Source organism: Salmo trutta, chromosome 14 (assembly GCF_901001165.1).
Source record: "Salmo trutta chromosome 14, fSalTru1.1, whole genome shotgun sequence".
NCBI lineage: Eukaryota > Metazoa > Chordata > Actinopteri > Salmoniformes > Salmonidae > Salmo > Salmo trutta.
Genome location: NC_042970.1, coordinates 28,039,303 through 28,062,060, shown reverse-complemented (window position 1 = coordinate 28,062,060; position 22,758 = coordinate 28,039,303). Strand labels below are relative to the sequence as shown.

At 43.3% G+C, this 22,758-nt stretch overlaps 1 protein-coding gene across 4 annotated transcripts in view; it reads left to right on the top strand.

Moving 5' to 3' along the window:
- Positions 1–13,467, top strand: part of arhgef10la (Rho guanine nucleotide exchange factor (GEF) 10-like a) — a 125,465-nt gene extending 111,998 nt beyond the window's left edge. For all 4 annotated transcript variants that reach the window (XM_029775138.1, XM_029775136.1, XM_029775137.1 and 1 more), the window contains 2 exons: positions 10,294–10,416; positions 10,533–13,467. In XM_029775138.1, coding sequence (XP_029630998.1) covers positions 10,294–10,416; positions 10,533–11,077 — 668 coding nt within the window. In that variant the 3' untranslated portion in view covers positions 11,078–13,467. The remainder of the gene's footprint in view (positions 1–10,293; positions 10,417–10,532) is intronic.
- The last annotated feature ends 9,291 nt before the right edge of the window (positions 13,468–22,758 follow it).

The window sequence follows — 22,758 nt, the reverse complement described above, 5'->3', positions numbered from 1 at the left end:
CACCAAATCAAGCTTCAGCAGCCGGACGCAGAGAGTTACTGTCAACAGGTCTACTGTTGTTGCCCTCTTTCATTAGTTGGATGGAGAAGGAAAGAACAAAAAGAGACATGGTTCAGAAAGCCCAAACTTGTCTTTCTCAGGTCAAAGTTTATTTTTGTTAGGAATGTCTTCTTCTTCAAGTGCCTATCGGTCAAGATGTCTAGATTTTATATAGTTTGGTGACCCTGAGGTCATTTCCTCCCTACTCCAGCACTTCCTGATGAAATATGCAGGATGTTTGAGAATGAGAGAGGGAGGCAGGTTGGCCTCAGGGGAAGTTAGGAGACAGGGCACGAAGGGGGTTAGGGGGGCTAGGATGAGGGGTGGTTAGAGGGCTCCTGCTTACTTTCTCTTCTGCTGTGCTCATGGGTAAAGGAGCACTCGGTTCCTCTGGACACACTGAGTGCACATGAAACACTGATACAGTTATTACAGATCAATGCTCTTCCATTCCCATCTGTCTCTCGCTTAATTTTGACAGGACAAAAATTAATGATCTACTCCCCAAATCCTCGCCCTTTAACCTCTCTGGCGCATGTGGGACGAACTCGTCCCACCTACGTAACAGCCACTGAAATCCAGTGGCGCGATTTTTGAATCGTTAGAAATACTATTACTTCAATTTCTCAAACATATGACTATTTTACAGCTATTTAAAGACAATAATCTCGTTAATCTAACCACACTGTCCGATTTCAAAAAGGCTTTACAACGAAAGCAAAACATTAGATTATGTCAGCAGAGTGCCCAGCCAGAAATAATCAGACACCCATTTTTCAAGCTAGCATATCATGTCACATTAAACCCAAACCACAGCTAAATGCAGCACTAACCTTTTATGATCTTCATCAGATGACACACCTAGGACATTGTGTTATACAATACATGCATGTCTGTTCAATCAAGTTCATATTTATATCAAAAAACAGCTTTTTACATTAGCATGTGACGTTCAGAAAAAGCATAACCCCCGCAAACTTCCGGGGAATTTACTAACAGTTTGCTAAATTACTCACGATAAACGTTCACAAAAAGCATAACAATTATTTTAAGAATTATAGATACATTACTCCTCTATGCACTTGATATGTCCGATTTTAAAATAGCTTTTCGGATGAAGCACATTTTGCAATAATCTAAGTACATAGCCCGGCATCACAGGGCTAGCTATTTAGACACCCACCCAGGTCAGCCTCCACCAAAATCACATTTCCTATAAGAAAAATGTTCTTACCTTGCTTGTTCTTCGTCAGAATACACTGCCAGGACTTCTACTTCAATAACAAATGTTGGTTTGGTTCCAAATAATCCATCGTTATATCCAAACAGCGAAGGTTTGTTCGTGAGTTCTAGACACTATCAGAATGCTACATCACGGTCTCGCGCATGGCGCATTGGCGTGACAAAAAATGTCTAAATATTCCATTACCGTACTTCGAAGCATGTCAACCGCTGTTTAAAACCAATTTTTATGCCATTTATCTCGTAGAAAAGCGATAATATTCCGACCGGGAATATGCATTGAGCCTAAACAGCCGAATTAAATTTCTCCTCAGGAGCGAATCGTGCACGCGCCTCATTCAAAGGTCCTCTGAGCCGCCACTTACCAAAGGCGATAATGTGTTTCAGCCTGAGGCTGCCTCGTCAACCTTCAGGTATTTCCCGGGTTCTGAGAGCCTATCGGAGCCCTGGGAATTGTCACGTTACAGCTAAGATCCTTACTTTTCAATAAACAGATGCAAGACGCACGACTCCTTGTCAGACAGGGTACTTCCTGCTTGAAACCTTGTCAGGTTTTTGCCTGCCATAGGAGTTCTGTTATACTCACAGACACCATTCAAACAGTTTTAGAAAACTCAGAGTGTTTTCTATCCAAACCTGAACAATAATATGCATATTCTAGCTTCTGAGTTGGTGTAGGAGGCAGTTAAAAATGGGCACATATTTTTCCAAAATTCTCAATACTGCCCCCTATCCCAAACAGGTTAAATACCTCCCCAATCTCCTGTCTTTGTCATTATCCTCTTTCATTGCTGTTCCTAGACGATGCCTGGCTGGCGCCTACATGCTCTTACTTAACTTGACAGTTCATGTTAAAGAAACATTCCACCCAAAAACAATATTTTTGCATATGATGCAAAATGCAGCATCATATGATACAGAATTTATCATACCGGCTGTATTTCTGTATTTTGAAGACTTGATTGCTGACATGCAAAACATTTTGGGACTCTATCAACAATGGACTAATGAAACAAATCCCAAAATCTCGTTTTTGGGTGGAGTTTTCCTTTAACCCTGGAGTAGGTGGTCATGTCAACCGCTGCCCCTCTGATGTAGCTCTTTGTGACATAGACTAGAAATAGACTCAATCTCTACCTAAGCAGTCAACTGACATTTACAGTGCATTCGAAAAGTATTCAGACCCTTTGACTTTTTCCACATTGTTACATTACAGCCTTATCATAAAATGGATTTAAATGTTTTTTTCCCCCCTCATCAATCTACACACAATACTCCATAATGTCAAAACCAAAATAGGTTTTTAGAAATTTGGGCTAATTTATAAAAAATGTAAAATGGAAATATCACAAATAGATAAATATTCAGACCCTTTACTCAGTATGTCACGCTCTGGCCATAGAGAGGGTTTTGTTCTCTATTTTGGTTAGGCCAGGGTGTGACTGGGGTGGGCGTTCTATGTTCCTTTTTCTATGTTTTTGTATTTCTTTGTTTTGGGCCAAGTATGGTTCCTAATCAGAGGCAGCTGTCTATCGTTGTCTCTGATTAGGAATCATACTTAGGCAGCCTTTTCCCACCTGTGCTTTGTGGGATCTTGTGTTTGTGTAGCTGCCTGTGAGCAGCCCAGAACGTCACGCTTTGTTTATCTGTATTGTGTTGGTGAGTTTCATATTTATTAAACATGTGGAACTCTAAGTACGCTGCGCCTTGGTCTACTCCTTTAGACGATCGTGACAGTACTTTGTTGAAGTACCTTTGGCAGCGATTACAGCCTAGAGTCTTCTTGGGTATGATGTTACACGTTTGGCATACCTGTATTTGGGGAGTTTCTCCAATTCTTCTCTACAGATCCTCTCAAGCTCTGTCAGGTTTAGTGGGGAGCGTCGCTACACAGCTATTTTCAGGTCTCTCCAAGATGTTTGATCGGGTTCAAGTCCAGGGTTTGGCTGGGCCACTCAAGAACATTTAGAGACTTGTCCCAAAGCCACTCCTGTGTTGTCTTGGCTGTTTGCTTAATGTCATTGTCCTGTTAGAAGATGAACCTTTGCCCCCGTCTGAGGTCTTGAGCGCTCTGGAGCAGGTTTTCATCAAGTATCTCTCTGTACTTTGCTCCATTCATCTTTCCCTCAATTCTGACTATTCTCCCAGTCCCTGCTGCTGAAAAACATCCTTACAGCATGATCCTGCTACCACCAGGCTTCACTGTAGGGATCGTGCCGGTTTCCTCCAGACGTGACGCTTGGCATTCAGGCCAAAGAGTTCAATCTTGATTTCATCAGAACAGAGAATCTTGTTTCTCATGGTCTGAAAGTCCTTTAGGTGAATTTTGGCAAACTCCAAGCAGGCTGTCATGTGCCTTTTACTGAGGAGTTGCTTCCGTCTGGCCACTCTACCATAAAGGCCTGATTGGTGGAGTGCTGCAGAGATGGTTGTCCTTTTGGAAGTTTCTCCCATCTCCACAGAGGAACTTTGGAGCACTGTCAGAGTGACCACCAATCGCTCTGTTTGGCCAGGCGGCCAGCTCTAGGAGGAGTCTTGTTGGTTGCAAACTTCTTCCATTTAACAATGATGGCGGCCACTGTGTTCTTTGCTGCAGAAATATTTTGGTACCCAATTCCTTCAGCCTCATGGCTTGGTTTTTGCTCTGACATGCACTGTCAACTTTGGGACTTTAACTAGACCGGTGTGTGCCTTTCCAAATCACGTTCAATCAATTGAATTTACCACAGGTGGACTCCAATCAAGTTGTAGGAACGTCTCAAGGATGATCAGTGGAAACAGGATGCACCTGAGCTCAATTTTGAGTCTCATAGCAAATTGTTTGAATACTTATGTAAATAAGGTATTTCTGTTTCTTTATTTGTAATAAATGTGCAAAGATTTCTAAAAACCTGTTTTTACTTTGTCATTATGGCGTATTGTGTGTAGATTGATGAATATTTTTTATTTAGTCCATTTTAGAATAAGAAAATGTGGAAAAAGCCAAGGGGTCTGAATACATTGCGAATGAACTGTATAAGATTGAATTCTTCACTGTGCCTTTAACTCTGTCCTGATCCTCTGAGATCTTTTTCCTAAATACCTCGCTCTCTGCAGAAGCTTAACATGCACCTCAGTGAAGCTGCCTCAACTCCCTCCTTGCACAGCACTGCTGCTGCTTCCAAACATGGGCTGTGTTCATGCATGATGAAATGAATCAATTAAGGTGCTCTCTAAGCACTCATGTGAATCACACGTCATAATCTGAGCGTGACACAGAACAACCATGTAAATGCAGCTCTATATGTAAATTAGCATTCTCTCAGTAGCGATCACATGACTGATGTTGTAATTCAATTAGGTGGTTGCCGTGGATATTATGTGCAACTCTACGTATCAGGACCACATGAGCCAATAAGCCAATGACAGGGATCAGAAAACCATAAACATCATGTATTGGCTCCTATTTTGTGTGTAATTTCACAATTATACCGTTTGCATGTACAGTTGATGTCGGAAGTTTACATAGACCTTAGCCAAATACATCCAAACTCCGTTTTTCACAATTCTTGACATTTAATCCTAGTTGAAATTTCCTGTCTTAGGTCAGTTAGGATAACCACTTTATTCCATTCCTCCTGACAGAGCTGGTGTAACTGTGTCAGGTTTGTAGACCTCCTTGCCCGCACACACTTTTTCAGTTCTGCCCACACATTTTCTATAATATTGAGGTCAGGGCTTTGTGATGGACATTCCAATACCTTGACTTTGTTGTCCTTAAGCCATTTTGCCACAACTTTGTAAGTATGCTTGGGGTCATTGTCCATTTGGAAGACCCATTTGCGACCAAGCTTTAACTTCCTGACTGATGTCTTGAGATGTTGCTTCAATATATCCACAATTTTCCTGCCATCTATTTTGTGAAGTGCACCAGTCCCTCCTGCAGCAATGCACCCCCACAACATGATGCTGCCACCCCCGTGCTTCACGGTCGGGATGGTGTTCTTCGGCTTGCAAGCCTCACCCTTTTTCCTCCAAACATAACGATGGTCATTATGGTCAAACAGTTCTATTTTTGTTTCATCAGACCAGAGGACATTTCTCCAAAAAGTACGATCTTTGTCCCCATGTGCAGTTGCAAACCGTAGTCTGGCTTTTTTATGGCGGTTTTGGAGCAGTGGCTTCTTCCTTGAGCGGCCTTTCAGGTAATGTCGATATAGAACTCGTTTTACTGTGGATATAGATACCTTTGTACCCGTTTCCTCTAGCATCTTCACAAGGTCCTTTGCTGTTGTTCTGGGATTGATTTGCACTTTTCGCACCAAAGTATGTTCATCTCTAGGAGACAGAACACGTCTCCTTCCTGAGCGGTATGACGGCTGCATAGTCCCATGGCTTTTATACTTGCATACTATTGTTTGTACAGATGAACGTGGTACCTTCAGGCGTTTGGAAATTGCTCCCAAGGAAGAACCAGACTTGTGGGGGTCTACCATTTTTTTCTTCTGAGGTCTTGGCTGATTTATTTTGATTTCCCCATGATGTCAAGCAAAGAGGCACTGAGTTTGAAGGTAGCCCTTGAAATACATCCACAAGTACATCTCCAATTGACTCAAATTATGTCAATTAGCCTATCAGAAGCTTCTAAAGCCATGTCATCATTTTCTGGAACTTTCCAAGCTGTTTAAAAGCACAGTCAACTTAGTATATGTAAACTTCTGACCAACTGGAATTGTGATACAGTAAATTATAAGTGAAATAATCTGTAAACAATTGTTGGAAAAATTACTTGTGTCATGCACAAAGTAGATGTCCTAACTGACTTGCCAGGACTATAGTTTGTTATGCTCTTACATCTAGACGTTCCGCTAGCGGAACACCTGCTCCAATATCCAATGATAGGGCGTGGCGCGAATTACAAATTCCAAAAAAAAAAAAAAACTTCAATTTTTCAAACATATGACTATTTTACACCATTTTAAAGACAAGACTCTCGTTAATCTAACCACACTGTCCGATTTCAAAAAGGCTTTACAGCGAAAGCAAAACATTAGATTATGTCAGCAGAGTACCCAGCCAGAAATAATCAGACACCCATTTTTCAAGCTAGCATATAATGTCACAAAAAACAAAACCACAGCTAAATGCAGCACTAACCTTTGATGATCCTCACCAGATGACATGCCTAGGACATTATGTTATACAATACATGCATGTTTTGTTCAATCAAGTTCATATTTATATCAAAAACCAGCTTTTTACATTAGCATGTGACGTTCAGAACTAGCATTCCCACCGAACACTTCCGGTGAATTTACTAAATTACTCACGATAAACAATTATTTTAAGAATTATAGATACAGAACTCCTTTGTGCAATCGAGGTGTCCGATTTTAAAATAGATTTTCGGTGAAAGCACATTTTGCAATATTCTGAGTAGATAGCCCAGCCATCACGGCTAGCTATTTTGACACCCACCAAGTTTGACCCTCACCAAACTCCGATTTACTTTATTAGAAAAGTTTGATTACCTTTGGTGTTCTTCGTCAGAATGCACTCCCAGGACTGCTACTTCAATAACAAATGTTGGTTTGGTTCAAAATAATCCATAGTTATATCCAAATAGCGGCGTTTTGTTCGTGCGTTCAAGACACTATCCAAGGGTGACGAAGGGTTACGCGCCCGACGCGTTTCGTGACCAAAAAAATCTAAATATTCCATTACCGTACTTCGAAGCATGTCAACCGCTGTTTAAAATAAATTCTTATGCCATTTTTCTCGTAAAAAAGCGATAATATTCCGACCGGGGGTGGTGGTTTTCGTTCAAAGAGAGAGAAAGTAAACATGGAGTCGACTCGTGCACGAGCCTCAGTCTCATAGTACTCTGACCGGCCACTATCCAAACGTGCTAATGTTTTTCAGCCAGGGCCTGCAAAGCCACGATTCAGCTTTTTGCCGCCTTCTGAGAGCCCATGGGAGCCGTAGGAAGTGTCACGTAACAGCAGAGATCCCCTGTATTGGAAAGAGATAATCAAGAAGGCCAAGAAATGGTCAGACAGGGTACTTTCTGTTTGGAATCTTCTTAGGTTTTGGCCTGCCAAATGAGTTCTGTTATACTCACAGACACCATTCAAACAGTTTTAGAAACTTTGGAGTGTTTTCTATCCAAAGCTAATTATATACATATATATATATATATATATATATGCATATTCTAGTTTCTGGGCAGGAGTAAAAATCAGATTAAATCGGGTATGTTTTTTATCCGGCCGTGCAAATACTGCCCCCTATCCCCAACAGGTTAATGACTCCAACCTAAGTGTATGCAAACTTCCGACTTCAACTGTATAGTGATAACTAATACCTATTGTACTGAAACAAAGAAAGTGCATGCAAACACAACAGCACAACACAACATGCATAACTGTGTACTGTTGAATGATACTAATAACTGACTTGATGTAAACATACTGTCACGCTCTGACCTAGGAGAGCTGTGTTTTCTTTGTTTAGCTAGGCCAGGGTGTGATAGGTGGGTGGGCATTCTATGTTTTGTGTTCTATGTTTTGGCCGGGTATGGTTTCCAATCAGAGGCAGGTGTCTATCGTTGTCTCTGATTGGAAGCCATACTTAGGCAGCTTGTTTTTCCTATGTTTTTTGTGGGTACTTGTTTTCCGTTTAGTTGTAAGTACCTGACGGAACTGTCGGCTGTCATTTTTGTTTAATTTGTAAAGTGTTCATTCTTCATTAAACTCAAGATGAACATATTCCACGCTGCACCTTGGTCTACTCATTCTGACGCCTGTGACAGAACTACCCACCACAAGAGGTCCAAGCAGCGTGCACTCTCCAGGAGGAGGAGCGGGACCAAGCAGTATGGCTTAGAGGAGTGGACCTGGGAGGAGATCCTAGATGGGGCAGGACCCTGGACAAGGCCTGGGGAGTATCGCCGTCCGCAATGGGAGATAGAGGCAGCGAAGGCGGAACGACGATACTGGGAGGAACGGCTAGGCAAGCAACAGGAGGCCGAGAGGCAGTGCCCCAATTTCTTTTGGGGGGGGGCACACAGGTAGATTGGCAAAGGCGGGTTTAAGACCTGAGCAAACTCCCCGTGCTTACCGTGGGGAGCGAGTGTCCGAGCAAGCACCGTGTTATGCGGTGATACGCGATGTGTCGCCAGTGCGTACTCACAGCCCGGTGCGCTCGGTGCAAGCTCCTCACCGTTGCCGTGCTACACTTGGCCGGCAGCCAGGGAGAAGTGCACCGGCTCAACGTATCTGGTCTCCAGTGCATCTCTTCGGCCCAGGTTATCCTGCGCCTGCTCTACGCACGGTACCCCTCATTCACCAGCACAGCCCAGTTCGTCCTGTACCAGCGCTCCGCCCTTGCCGGGCTAAAGTCAACATCGAGCCAGGACGGGTTGTGCCAGCCCTAAGCGCCAGACCTCCAGTAAGCCTCCACGGCCCAGTGTGCCCTGTGCCTGCCCTGCGCACCCAGTCTCCTGTGCGTCTCCCCAGTCTGGTGAGACCGGTTCCAGCTCCCCGTAGGAAGCCTCCAGTGATGATCAATGGTCCGAAGCCTCCAGTGATAATCCATGGCATGAAGCCTGTAGTGATGATCCATGGCCCGGAGCCTGTAGTGGTAATCCATGGCACGAAGCCTCCAGTGATGATCCATGGCCCGGAGCCTGTAGGGATGATCCATGGCATGAAGCCTCCAGTGATGATACATGGCCCGGAGCCTGCAGGGATGATCCATGGCACGAAGCCTCCAGTGATAATCCATGACCCGGAGCCTCCAGTGATGATCCATGGCGCGGAACCAGTAGTGATGATCCATGGTACGGAACCAGTAGCGATGATCCATGGCACGGAGCCTGCAGCGAAGGTCCCCTGTCCGGAGCCTGCAGCGAAGGTCCCCTGTCCGGAGCCTCCAGCGACGCTCCTCAGCACGGAGCCTCCAGCGGCGCTCCTCAGCCCGGAGCGTCCAGCGACGCTCCTCAGCCCGGAGCCCCCAGCGACGCTCCTCAGCCCGGAGCCCCCAGCGACGCTCCTCAGCCCGGAGGCCCCAGCGACGCTCCTCAGCCCGACGCTCCTCAGCCCGGAGCCCCCAGCAACGCTCTCCAGTCCGGAGCCTCCAGCGACGGTCTGCAGCTCGGTGTCTTCAGCGACGGTCTGCAGCCCCGAGTTTTCAGCGACGGTCTGCAGCCCCGAGTCTTCAGCGACGGTCTGCAGCCCCGAGTCTTCAGCGACGGCCTGCAGCCCCGAGTCTTCAGCGACGGCCTGCAGCCCCGAGTCTTCAGCGACGGCCTGCAGCCCCGAGTCTTCAGCGACGGCCTGCAGCCCCGAGTCTTCAGCGACGGCCGGCAGCCCAGAGTCTTCAGCGGCAGTCGGCAGTTCAGAGCCTCCGGCGACACAGAAGTGGGGGGATCAGCGGGCAGTGTGGGGGCTACGCCCCAAACCAGAGCCGCCGCCAATTATAGATGCCCACCCGGACCCTCCCCAATAGGTTCAGGTTTGCGGCCGGGAGTCCGCACCTTTGGGGGGGGGGGGGGGTACTGTCACGCTCTGACCTAGGAGAGCTGTGTTTTCTCTGTTTAGCTAGGCCAGGGTGTGATAGGTGGGTGGGCATTCTATGTTTTGTGTTCTATGTTTTGGCCGGGGATGGTTTCCAATCAGAGGCAGGTGTCTATCGTTGTCTCTGATTGGAAGCCATATTTAGGCAGCCTGTTTTTCCTTTGTTTTTTTGTGGGTAGTTGTTTTCCGTTTAGTTGTAAGTACCTGACGGAACTGTCGGCTGTCATTTTTGTTTAATTTGTAAAGTGTTCATTCTTTATTAAACTCAAGATGAACATATTCCACGCTGCATCTTGGTGTACTCATTATGACGCCTGTGACACATACTGTATGTGGTGCCAGAAATAATTATTTGATTTTATCAACAATAACTAACATGAGTTATTGTTTCATTTCCATAATGCTACGAATACAGTACTTAACAAAACTCTCATGTTTCCCTATTCCTATGTTGTAGGCCAGAAGAGCATGCGTGTCACCAGCCTGCTCATCTGCCAGGGGCTTCTGTGGGTGGGGACTGCCCAGGGAGTCATCATCACTCTGCCCGTGCCCAAACTAGAGGGCATTCCCAAAATAACAGGTACAGATGAGTTTTTCACTGTGACAAATTATCCATTCTCAAAATGGGAATACTAATTGCTCCTGGGGATATGTATGTCAACATTGTGCTTTTCTTGTTGTGTCTCTGTCCTGCAGGAAAGGGGATGACCTCTCTGAATGCCCACTGTGGTCCAGTGGACTTCCTGGTGGCCACCTCCAGCACCCTGTCCGCAGAGCTGCTGAAGAGGGACTCTGTGGGGGATGGACCTGACTCTGCCTGCGGAGGGGAGGACCACAGTGACTCCTCCTCCCAGGAGTCTCTTCAGCAGTCAGGCTGCTCCCAGGGGGAGGGGCGGGGCAAGGGGCAGGGTGTGCTGCTACAGTACAGGCTACGCTCCACGTCGGGGTTGCCGGGGCGAGCACTGACGGCACGGGGCGACGAGGCATCTGACTCCTCTCTGGAATCTCTGGAACAAAGACTGGAGGATGGCTCCATCTATGAGCTCAGTGACGACCCCGAGATGTGGGTGCGGGGGCGCCCCTGTGAGCGAGACAGGGGGCGTAGGGACAGGGTGACCTCGGCCGCGGTTATATCCGGGGGCAGGGGCTTCCAAAGACTGAGGGAAGGGACAGCAGAGCGCACGGGTGTGGAGTCTAAAGAAACAACCCTGATGGTATGGCAACTGCCACTAACTGTGTGACCTGGACATCAACATTCAGGCAGTGTAGTGTGGAGAAACAGGTCTTTACCCCAGCCCCGAATCCTCTCCATTCCATAATGACAGGAACTTGAACCATGTGAGAGAAGTGTATTAGTGCTGGCACAGAGCACAAGGCCAGGCTGATGGCTCCTTGTGTGGGTTCAGGAACTCCTGCATGCTCCATCTGAGGAGACCTGCTGGTGGCCTGTGAGGCATGGGGCACTGCCATCCCATTGGTGGCTCTGTGTGTATCCTCTTCCTCAGCCACAGGCCCAGGGCATTTCTTGTGACAGCTTAAACTGGTCCTCTCCCCACCTTGCCAAAATGTATATCCCGAAATCAAGCATCATTAGACTGACTGTGCTCACCTCACGAACGTTTCTCTCCCACAGTTGACAGCATTCCTCTGTAACAATGGACCACATTCCTTTGAGAGCGACCGTTTGTTGAATTTACCATGCTGCAGTGCTGGAGATGGACATCTTTTATCTGATCCTTTGGGAGAGAACCCATCAGTTTAGAGCTGAGAAACTACTGTTGGTTTACGAAGGACTTATTTAGTTCTGTTAGTTCAGTAAGCCTCGTGCTCACTCCCTGGCAATGTGAAATATGTGAAATGTCTGTCATAGTGTGTCACAATTGAATCTGTGCTTCTAGGAAATTAAAGTGTGTTAGACACTGACTGAGTCCTTAATCGTCTGATGTTTTACAGTATACTGCATAAATAGATGGGTTATCTGAGGTATCATTGACAAGGAAGATTCCTGAGAGGGAATAGAAGACAATGTCTCAGATGTGTCCTGGTCTACCGCAGTTTAGAGGTTTTAACTTTAAATGTTCCTACTCGAATTACTGCAAAATGCAAAACAGATACCATACTGTAGATCTTTATTGTTGATGACGAAGACATTGTACATTGTTAATTTTAAGTTAGTTAAAGCAAACACATAGGCTCACAATTATTTAACCTTTGTTACACATCAAAAGGCCTACTGAATTAACTACAAAATACAACAACTGCAGCCACCAAGACATCATTAGTTGCTGTGTATAGGCAATCGGAGGGGAGAATGCTTCGTATGGGGTTCTGTGGCAATTTAACACACGCAAACCTTTGATAAATCTATCCCCTAGTAGCATTTCTGTCTCCTTTCCTTCACTTCCTTTGTGAAGACATTGCCATCGGTGGTCTGGTGTGCTAACAGAGACATGGTATTATCCTGCCCTGTTCCTGTTTCTATTCTTCCACAATGGAAAAGACCTTTGACAACATCTTTGAAAAGTGTTCATTTACAAATTAATTGAGATGTTTGGCTATGAATGCATGGCATTGAAGTGTTCTTTTAAATTGCCTGTGCTGCTGGATGGAAGTGATGGTTGATTACATATTTTGTCACGACTTCTGTAGAATCTGTTAATAATTCCAGTTACATCTCCACATCTGTGTACTCTATTTCATCCCAGTTGAAGGCCATGCTTTCTAAGATTTTGAAACATTCTTTGTTATTTTACTTAATCTCCCCGGCATTGACAGACAGCAGCTTTTCAATAGAAAACACAACTCAATACAGAGCGTTGAGGTGTTTCTATCCAAACGTCACATGAGAAAAGCTGTTTAAAGCGAACTGTAGAAAACCACAGGACCTATTTAGTGTTTCTATGATAATACATTTCCACAACACTTTTCTGGAGGTCACCAACAAGTCAAGGTTATCTGGATGTAGCCAGAGGGTACATGAGTGTATGATTGAGTAACCTTTATGTAGTATAGATTATTCATCCACAAACACTACCTGTATGTACAACAACTGTTTCAGTGGTTTGCCTTTCCCACTGCTGGGGTGTTTGCTCAGACGTTATTGCACCCTATATCTTAGTGTGTTTCCATTCTCTCATCCTTTCTCATCCATTCACACTCATTATTATTTGATCTATTCAAACTCCTAAATGGAGATTGTCCATTATAACTTCACACTCATACCGACCATACTGTCTGTTCTTATAAAACCGATTTATGCAGCTTCTCGAAGCTTCCCATAATTCAACTTTCATTCACATAACTGAAAATAATGTGCACTTATAATACTATAGACTTCGACACCCCTGTTGTAGAGGAAGAGGCTTGTGATGAGTCGGCTGGTTTAACTTTTGATTATGATTAAATAATTATGTGACTCAGTTGTGTACGTTGATAGAGTGAGAAGTCTTTAACATTAGATTAATAATGTTAAGTTACATTGCACATATAAAACATTGCTTTACTCCATTACATGTCAATTCCAATGTCCTATTGGTACGTTAATAAATACATGCTTACATACTGTACTGTAAAAGTGTTTCATAATTCATGTGTAACATGTCAATGTTAAATAAATACTTCATAGTGATAACATGATTCTAATCATCTTTTGTGGGACTCAAATTAAGGTTGGTGTGTTGATTTGAAGATTTACAAGTCTGAACCTGTTCAATGACCCACAAACCATAAAATACGTCTACATTTTGACCCATTTTGTGAAGCCTAATAAGAGTCTCTCTGTTAGAGGCCACTGTATCCAATCCCTTGGCTCATCCGATTTGGAACCAGACTTCACATTTCTCTGTTCGTACAGCCCATAGCAGTATGGTCCAGCCCAGTATGTTGGATAACTGGACCTGGTGTGGCCCTCTGTGCTCAGTCTGCCCATATGTCTCCACACCTAGGGTTGCAAAGGGAGTGTATATTACTGGAAACTTTCTAAATTTACCAGTAAACTACCTGAATTGTATGTAATCACAAGACATCTAGTGGCCCGTTTGGGTACTTCAGATTATCACAGGCATCTGTAATTACCCCTGGCCCTCTTATCACATAACATATATCAAATCATGAAATAAAGGGAGTGGCTCCTAATCTGTGACAGGATCTTTCATTTCTTAGGCTCCATATCCAGTGCGCAAATTCTCCCAGTATCTCACAGGAATTTGGGACTTCACTCATTTTCTCATGCTGAAACTGGATTAGATGCATACCGGTAGTTAAATCCACGTTAAATGCCAAAAAGGTGATATTCACAATATCACTAAACAAAAGATACAACAACAAAACACATCAATAGCCACTACAATGTCAAAACATGATTTTGTCACGACTATGGTGTAGCGACATTAGCTAGCTAGCTAATGTTAGCATAGCATCTGCTACATGACAATCAGCTCGCGTTAACTAGCTAGCATTAGCTCCCTAGCTCAGCCTAGCTAGCACTAGCCCAATGGAAATTGATGCATTCCTGCTGGGTAAGTGGCTAGCCTGATGACCAGTGGTGACAGTGAGGTCCTTATGAGATCCAAGGCTTTAATAAGTGTCATCATGCAGAAATTGCAAAAGAAAATACTGGTTGATGAGCTAAGTTAGCTAGCAAGACAGCTATGACAGTTACCAGTGGGCATTGTATCGAAGTCAAGAAGTCATGCAGAACAGAATGCCTCTGTGACTGGACTTCCCCATCTAGCTAGCTAGCTAGTAGAGAGGTACAAAAACACCAGTACACAGATGCATAGCTCATACAATTATATTTTGTTAAAGTCAATGACAATACATGTTGCAAAGTAAATATCTGCATCAAATATATCTCATTGCGCTGCATGCTAGTCCATAAAATCTCTAGTTGTGTTTTTTTTATAGGAAAGGGGACTCAAGCTTGTGAAGGGGGATGCACATTTATGATGGCAATTGGCCGAGAATCAAAAACCCGGTGACCACTAGATGTCCTCATATACCCATTTTTACTGTAGATCAAATGGACTTGATTTTTCATCAGTACTGTTTGAATGACAAGCCCATTCAATCTATTTTGGGGTATCTATAATCATCTTTATTTTTTATACTCAGCAGGAAGGGGGCCTACGTACTCCCGAACATTTGTCTTCATGAATGGTTTAATGTGAGCTTGGTTGCATCCCCCATCTTAAAGTGTAAGAAGGCATTTGATATCAAATCAAACTTTATTTGTCACTTGCGCTGAATACAACAAGTGTAGACCTTACCCTGAAATGTTTACTTACAAGCCCTTAACCAACAGTGCAGTTCAACAGTGCAGGAAGTTTGGCTCCAGTGATGTACTGGGCCATACACACTACCCTCTGTAGCGCCTTACGGTCAGATGCCGAGCAGTTGCCATACCAGGCGGTGATGCGACCGGTCAGGATGGTCTAGATGGTACAGCTGTAGAACCTTTTGAGGATCTGGGGACCCATGCCAAATATTTTCAGTCTCCTTCACAACTGTCTTGGTATGTTTGGACCATGATAGTTCGTTGGTGATGTGGACACCAAGGAACTTGAAACTCTCGACCCGCTCCACTACAGCCCCATCGATGAGAATGGGGGCTGTTCGGCCCGCCTTTTCCTGTAGTCCACGATCAGCTCCTTTGTCTTGCTCACATTGAGGGAGAGGTTGTTGTCCTGGCACCACACTGCCAATTCATCAGTACTGTTTGAATGACAAGCCCATTCAATCTATTTTGGGTATCTATAATCATTTTTATTTTTTATACTAAGCAGGAAGGGGGCCTATGTACTTCCGATCATTTGTGTTCATGAATGGTTTAATGTGAGCTTGGTTGCATCCCCCATCCTAAAGTGTAAGAAGGCATTTGATATCACAAAGTATGCTGTATTTCCATTTCTCCTGGATTGCCATTTGTCATTTAGTTAGCCCAACCTCACCAAGAAATACAAATCAGTTGTCAAATTAGTTTAAAGAGAAAATACATAGTATGTACTGTGTGTCAAACATATCCATAAGGGTTCTCCAAAATGTGCCAAATATGTTAATATACAAATAATATGCAACAGTGACATTTGACACCAGCGCAGAAAGTGGACTCTATCAGTGCTTAATTTGTAAAATCGGGAGGTCCCGGAACAAATAGTGAGCTCGAGAGCGGAGAGTGATCTTGAAGGCTCTGAGGTACCTGAACGCATGAGAAAAAGAGTGACACAACTTAGCAGTGCAGAAGACAGAGTAAACAGCCATGTAACCTGCCATATGCATAGCCTATAGTATGCCCACATACCTGAGTATTGCTGTGGGGCTTCCACAAGTTTGAATTTCATATAGCCTTATTTTCAAGACATCAATGTACAGAAACATTTGTAGACATCAAAACACCTGCCATATGTATATGCACACATACACATCTGTGGGGCTTACAAGACTCGAATTTCATATACATTTCAAGACATCATAGTAGCAGTAAAACAAACGTTACAATTTCTGAATATATACTACCGGTCCGAAGTTTTAGAACACCTACTCATTCAAGGGTTTTTCTTTATTTTGACTATTTTCTACATTGTACAATAATAGTGAAGACATCAAAACTATGAAATAACACATATGGAATCATGTAGTAACCAAAAAAGTGTTAAACAAATCAAAATCTATTTTGAGATTTTTCAAATAGCCACCCTTTGCCTTGATGACAGCTTTGCACACTCTTGGCATTCTCTCAACCTGCTTCATGAAGTAGTCACATGGAATGCATTTCAATTAACAGGTGTGCTTTCTTAAAAGTGAATATGTGGAATTTCTTTCTTTCTTTATGCGTTTGAGCCAATCAGTTGTGTTGTGACAAGGTAGGGGGGTATACAGAAGATTGCCCTATTTGGTAAAATACCGTCCATTATGGCAAGGACAGCTCAAATAAGCAAATAGAAACAACAGTCCATCATCACTTTAAGACTTGAAAGTCAGTCAATACGGAACATTTCAAGAACTTTGAAAGTTTCTACAAGCGCAGTCGCAAAAACCATTGAGCGCTATGATGAAACGGGCTCTCATGAGGACCGCCACAGGAATGGAAGTTCATTAGAGTTACCAGCCTCAGAAATTACAGGCCAAATAAATGCTTCACAGAGTTCAAGTAACAGACACATCTCAACATCAACTGTTCAGAGGAGACTGTGTGAATCAGGCCTTCATTGTCGAATTGCTGCAAAGAAACCACTACTTAAGGACACAAATAATAAGAAGAGACTTGCTTGGGCCAAGAAACATGAGCAATGGACATTAGATAGGTGGACATTTTTGTAGTCCAAATTGAAGATTTTTGGTTCCAACCGCTGTGTCTTTGTGAGACGTGGAGTGGGTGAACGGATGATCTCTGCATGTGTGGTTCCCACCATAAAGCATGGAGGAGGAGGTGTGATGGTGTGGGGGTGCTTTGCTGGTGACACTGTCTGTGATTTATTTAGAATTCAAGGTACACTTAACCAGCATGTCTACCACAGCATTCTGCAGCGATATGGCATCCCATCTGGTTTGGGCTTATTGGGACTATAATTTGTTTTTCAACAGGACAATGACCCAACACACAGGCTGTGTAAGGGTTGTTTTACTAAGAAGGAGAGTGATGGAGTGCTGCATCAGATGACCTGGCCTCCACAATCACCAGACCTCAACCAAATTGAGACGGTTTGGGATGAGTTGGACTGCAGAGTGAAGGGAAATCAGCCAACAAGTGCTCAGAATATGTGGAAACTCCTTCAAGACTGTTGGAAAAACATTCTAGGTGAAGCTGGTTGAGAGAATGCCAAAATTGTGCAAAGCTGTCAAAAAGGCAAAGGGTGGCTATTTGAAGAATCTCAAATATAAAATATATTTGTTTAATACTTTTTTGGTTACTACATGATTCCATATGTGTTATTTCATAGTTTTGATGTCTTCACTATTATACTACAATGTAGAAAATAGTAAAATAAAGAAAAACCCTTGAATGAGTAGGTGTTGTAAAACTTTTGACCGGTAGTGTACTTCAAAGAAAATAAATCAATGTATGCTACAGCAGAACACACATCAGAATATAAAGGCCTCTTGCCTATGTGACAATATGAAGTGTATATTCAGTAGTTCTGATGGAGGTATGCAGGGAGGCACTGATCAAGGTGCAAATCAGATTAATTTGAGAAAATCCTGCTCACATTCTGCACTGGAGATTTTTTAAATTGAACCTTTATTAAACTAGGTAAGTCAGTTAAGAACAAATTCTTATTAACGTTGACAGCCTACCGGGAACAGTGGGTTAACTGCCTTGTTCAGGGGCAGAACGACAGATTTTTACCTTGTCAGCTCGGGGATTTGATCCAGCAACCTTTCGGTTAGTGGCCCTTCAACCTCATGGCTTGGTTTTTGCTCTGACATGCACTGTCAACTTTGGGACTTTATATAGACAGGTGTGTGCATTTCCAAATGATGTCCAATCAATTGAATTTACCACAGGTGGACTCCAATCAAGTTGTAGAAACATCTCAAGGATGATCAATGGGAACTTGATGAACCTGAGTTCAAGTTCATGTCAAACATTTATTTAATCAATTTTAGAATAAGGCTGTAACGTAACAAAATGTGGAAAAAGTCAAGCGGTCTGAATACTTTCCGAATGCACTGTATAGTGTAGGCCTTAAATCTTTGCAAAGATCCTATACGATTGGTTATGGGAAACGATATCTGATGAGCCAATCTATATTTTCTGCAAAAAACTACCACCTGTCTCTAAAAATGCGCTTTCTGCGAAATACAGTGTTCCAAATCTTCCAACAGATCATTCATCTCTCATTTGATTTTCCATTATATCAGTGAATTTGTTACGATAATAATCGATATAAAGTACAGTATTTCAACAATGGTTTCACTTTCACACGTGCCTCTAATTTAACAAATTACTGTACTTTACATAGATAATTATCCTAACAAATGCACTGATGTGGTCAATTTGTACTTTATGTATATAGCCTGTCAATAATTGTTGCATGAATTCACAATGGAAATACAATTCAATGGAAAAATTATATAACTATTACTCTCACGATTATACAAATATATTTCCCCAATTTCATGCTTGACAAGCAGTTCTCTTATTCCACCACTTGGCACTGTGTGTACGCACGGTCATGTCTGTGGGTAAATGTACACACACTCAAGCAAACGTTCATATTGATAAATCTCACACTTTGCGTGGATATGATCCCACGCATGGGTTTACTCACAGATTTGTGCCCACACATGATTCATTAATGAGGCCCCAGGAATTTTTCACAATGTGGTCTCTCACATGGTTTTCATGTCAATCCAGGATGGGGGAAATGATCACTACAGGTGTTCCTCAATTTTTTTTATACTTACACTGGACCATGGGTAGAATATCCTTTCAAATACTAGTGTCCTGCGCTCAAAAGCACTTGAGGTTTAATTATTGTGTCCATTATCCACATTGGCATAAGACATCAATGTACTTACCGTCTAATATGAATTCTCTTCCAGGAGTCTCTCTGGTTTTTAACGCTCCCGTCAAGCCACTGTGACTGACAGTAATGAAAGGACACACAAATTATATATGCTCTTTTAAAGTCTCCTGATATACATGCAATAGTGTTTGATATGAGTGCCACTTGTTTTCACTGTTTTAGCATCACCATCTTTGGTAAATGGATTATCATGAAACATTCAACTGATATGGGCCATTATGCTAAACTTTTTCTTACTAGAGTACACTGGCCTTGTTTCAATAAAGTAGATAGATGCACAAAAGGTATCTCAGCTAACGAATCAATGAATTAGTGATCCCCACATCTGCCCTTTGAGTGTTATTCTTTTCAAGGGAACATACACTCCCACACACATCTCATTCAGAACAGCCATACACACCACAGCCTTACGGCAAGGCACTAGGGATCTTGCAGTAGATGTTGATCAACTATCAGCTGATTAAATATTTCCCTCACTGTAACCTATTCTCTGAAACATAATGCATTGAGTTAGAATTCTACAAACACAAACTAGGCAGAAGAGAATGTATCCTAATATAGGAACATAATGCTGGGAGCAAAATGCTGATCTGATAAAGCTCTGCTGAATTGCACCTTTTACGTGGGTCAGCAATAGAACGCATCCTTCCCTGGAAGCAAAATGACACATTGAGAAAAATCCCAAAATGCTGTGCAAGCTTTTTGCTGTCAAATAGAACTCAAACAGTACTGCATTATGTGTGTCCTTATTTTCCAGGGGAACTTCAGAATCCCCTTTGTAAACCATTCTAAAGATATTTCTACCAATTAACCCCTGCCCCAGGGGAGATTTTCCTATCTTGAACCCCAGCTTTGCGCCTGTGCCGCTGGCGGCGTCACTCTCCCTGTGTCTCAGGTATAATTTGCATGGCTCGGTCAAGGCTAAACTGGAACTGATGAAGCGATGCAGTTTGCAGGTCTTCTTGCGTTATCTAAAAGCTGGGCGTATTTGCATTGCTTTTAACTTCCGCTAGCTCGGCAGTACACATGATAAAGGAAGAACAGCACACTTTACTAGGTTTACTAGGTTTATTCCTAGGTTCTGGCCTTTCTAGGGAGTTTTTCCTAGCCACCGTGCTTCTACACCTGCATTGCTTGCTGTTTGGGGTTTTAGGCTGGGTTTCTCTACAGCACTTTGAGATATCAGCTGATGTAAGGAGGGCTATATAAATACATTTGATTTTATTTTATTTTATTTACTATCCGTCCTCGAGAAAGGAAGCTGGAGCTGACATTTTGCATTGAGAGAATACAAGGATAGGGCCCACATACAGTACACAGTCATATTGGGCCTCTAATGCTCTTAGTAGATGTCTTTGGAATAGGCACAGCAATGGGCTTAGCTCAGGTTAATGTGATGGCAAATGTTGGTAATACTGACCATTTCAAGCTCATATGAATAAGCATAGGCCTATTCTCAGAGGTTTCCAGAAGCCATTGTGTTAAGTTTCCCAGGCAGATCTGCCATGCAGTAGGGGTAACCAACTCCCACCATGTTGCTCTAATTGTCAGGCCCATCACTCTCTCATTGCTCTGGGAAGACCTTTGTGGAGGCTTTGTGAAGGCTCATGGAGCGACTCAACCATATATTTTATTTATCACCTTTTAATCATGCAGAGGATTTATGAAATGTTGATTGCTGTACATTATTCAGCCTGTCTCCTAGGAGACGGTCTGCTCCATGGCTTGACACAATGGTGCTACTTATCTTCAGCGATTGTACAATATATCTCCATGTCCAGAGGCTGGGAGAAGGGCTATTGAAAAATAGATGTTCTGCCTTCTTTTCACAGATCATAACAATGACAGCTTTCTTTTCTTGTGAAGTACATTCACTGCTCCCTAGTCCCAGTCCTTGATGTTACGATTTATGTGTAACAGTCTGTAAAATCATAATAGGTATAAAGCAACATAGGATTTTACAGGCAATGTCCCCAAACCTCTTATGCTACAGGTGCAAGATTGTAGCCCCTTCTCCTTATTTACCTTAGGAAGTATAAAATATTTGACCCACTCTACTTTTTTTCCTGACCTGCAGCTTTTATTTCATGAGAATTTTTGAAGGGTGACCTTCAATTCATATATTTATTGCTGTACGTCTCTTCTACTATCTCGTTGGGACCTCCGTGAAGGTGATACATTTTTGTTTTATGTCTTGCAGTGAATCAAATCGCTTTTATGTCAACATTTCTCCCACTATTCAAACAAAATGAGAGCGTAAGCATTCAGGTCTCTCCTCTCCCCATCTCTGTTGAATTTGGATGATGGCCAGAACAATTCAGAGGTAAATAATATGCATTGAATATGACAACAGCCCGGTCGTGTTTTACAAGGTGAGCAAAATATGACTTTCTGCATCCCCAATATAAAAAAGAACAACAACTAATCTATACTTTTCCCCCTGGGTATCCACATTGAGAGGCTATTATTTCACTGTGTGTCTGTTTGGTGCCCAGAATCAGCACTTGCTGCTCCTATCTTCTCCATCTGACAAACGCCCAGTAATCCCACACAATTTCCTTTCTGTATCCTTTGTATGACAGCTGTACTACCAGCCAATACTGGTGGGCGAACATTGAACAGTATAAACCATATCGGTCCCATGTCAGTCTCTCACTCAGTCTCTCACTTTGTCTCTCTCTGTCTCTCTCTCTGTCTCTCTCTCTGTCTCTCTCTCAATGTCTCTCTCTATCTGTCTCTCTTCATCTGTCTCTGTCTCTCTCTTTCTCTGTCTGTTGCTCTCTCTGTCTCTCTCTGTCTTCAACTGTCTCTCTGTCTGTCTGTCTGTCTCTCTCTGTCTCCCTATCTGTCTGTGTGTCTCTTTCTGTGTCTCTCTCAGTCTCTGTCTCTCTGTCTATGTCTTTCTCTCTGTCTCTGTCTCTCTCTCAGTCTCTGTCCATCTCTCTGTCTCTCTAAGTCACACTCTCTCTCTCAGTCAGTGTGTCTCTCTCTCTCTGTGTCTATGCCTATCTCTCTGTCTCTGTCTCTGCGTCTCTGTCTCTCTCTCTCTGTCTCAGTCTCTCTCTCAGTCTCGGTCTCTCTCTCTGTGTATCTGTCTCTCTCTCTGTCAGTGTGTGTCTCTCTCTCTGTCTCTCTCTCTGTATCTCAGTCTCACTCCTCTGTCTCTCTCTCTCAGTTTCTTTCTCTCTCTGTCTCTCTCTCTTTCTCTCCCAGTCTCTCTCTCTCAGTCTCAGTCTCTCTCTCTGTTTGTCGCTCTCTCTCAGTCTGTCTTTCTCTCTGTCCAGTCTCTCTCTTTCGCAGTCTGTCTCTCTCTCTCTCTCTCTCTCTCTCTCTCTCTCTCTCTCTCAGTCTGTCTCTCTCTCTGTCCAGTCTCTCTCTTTCTCAGTCTCAGTCTC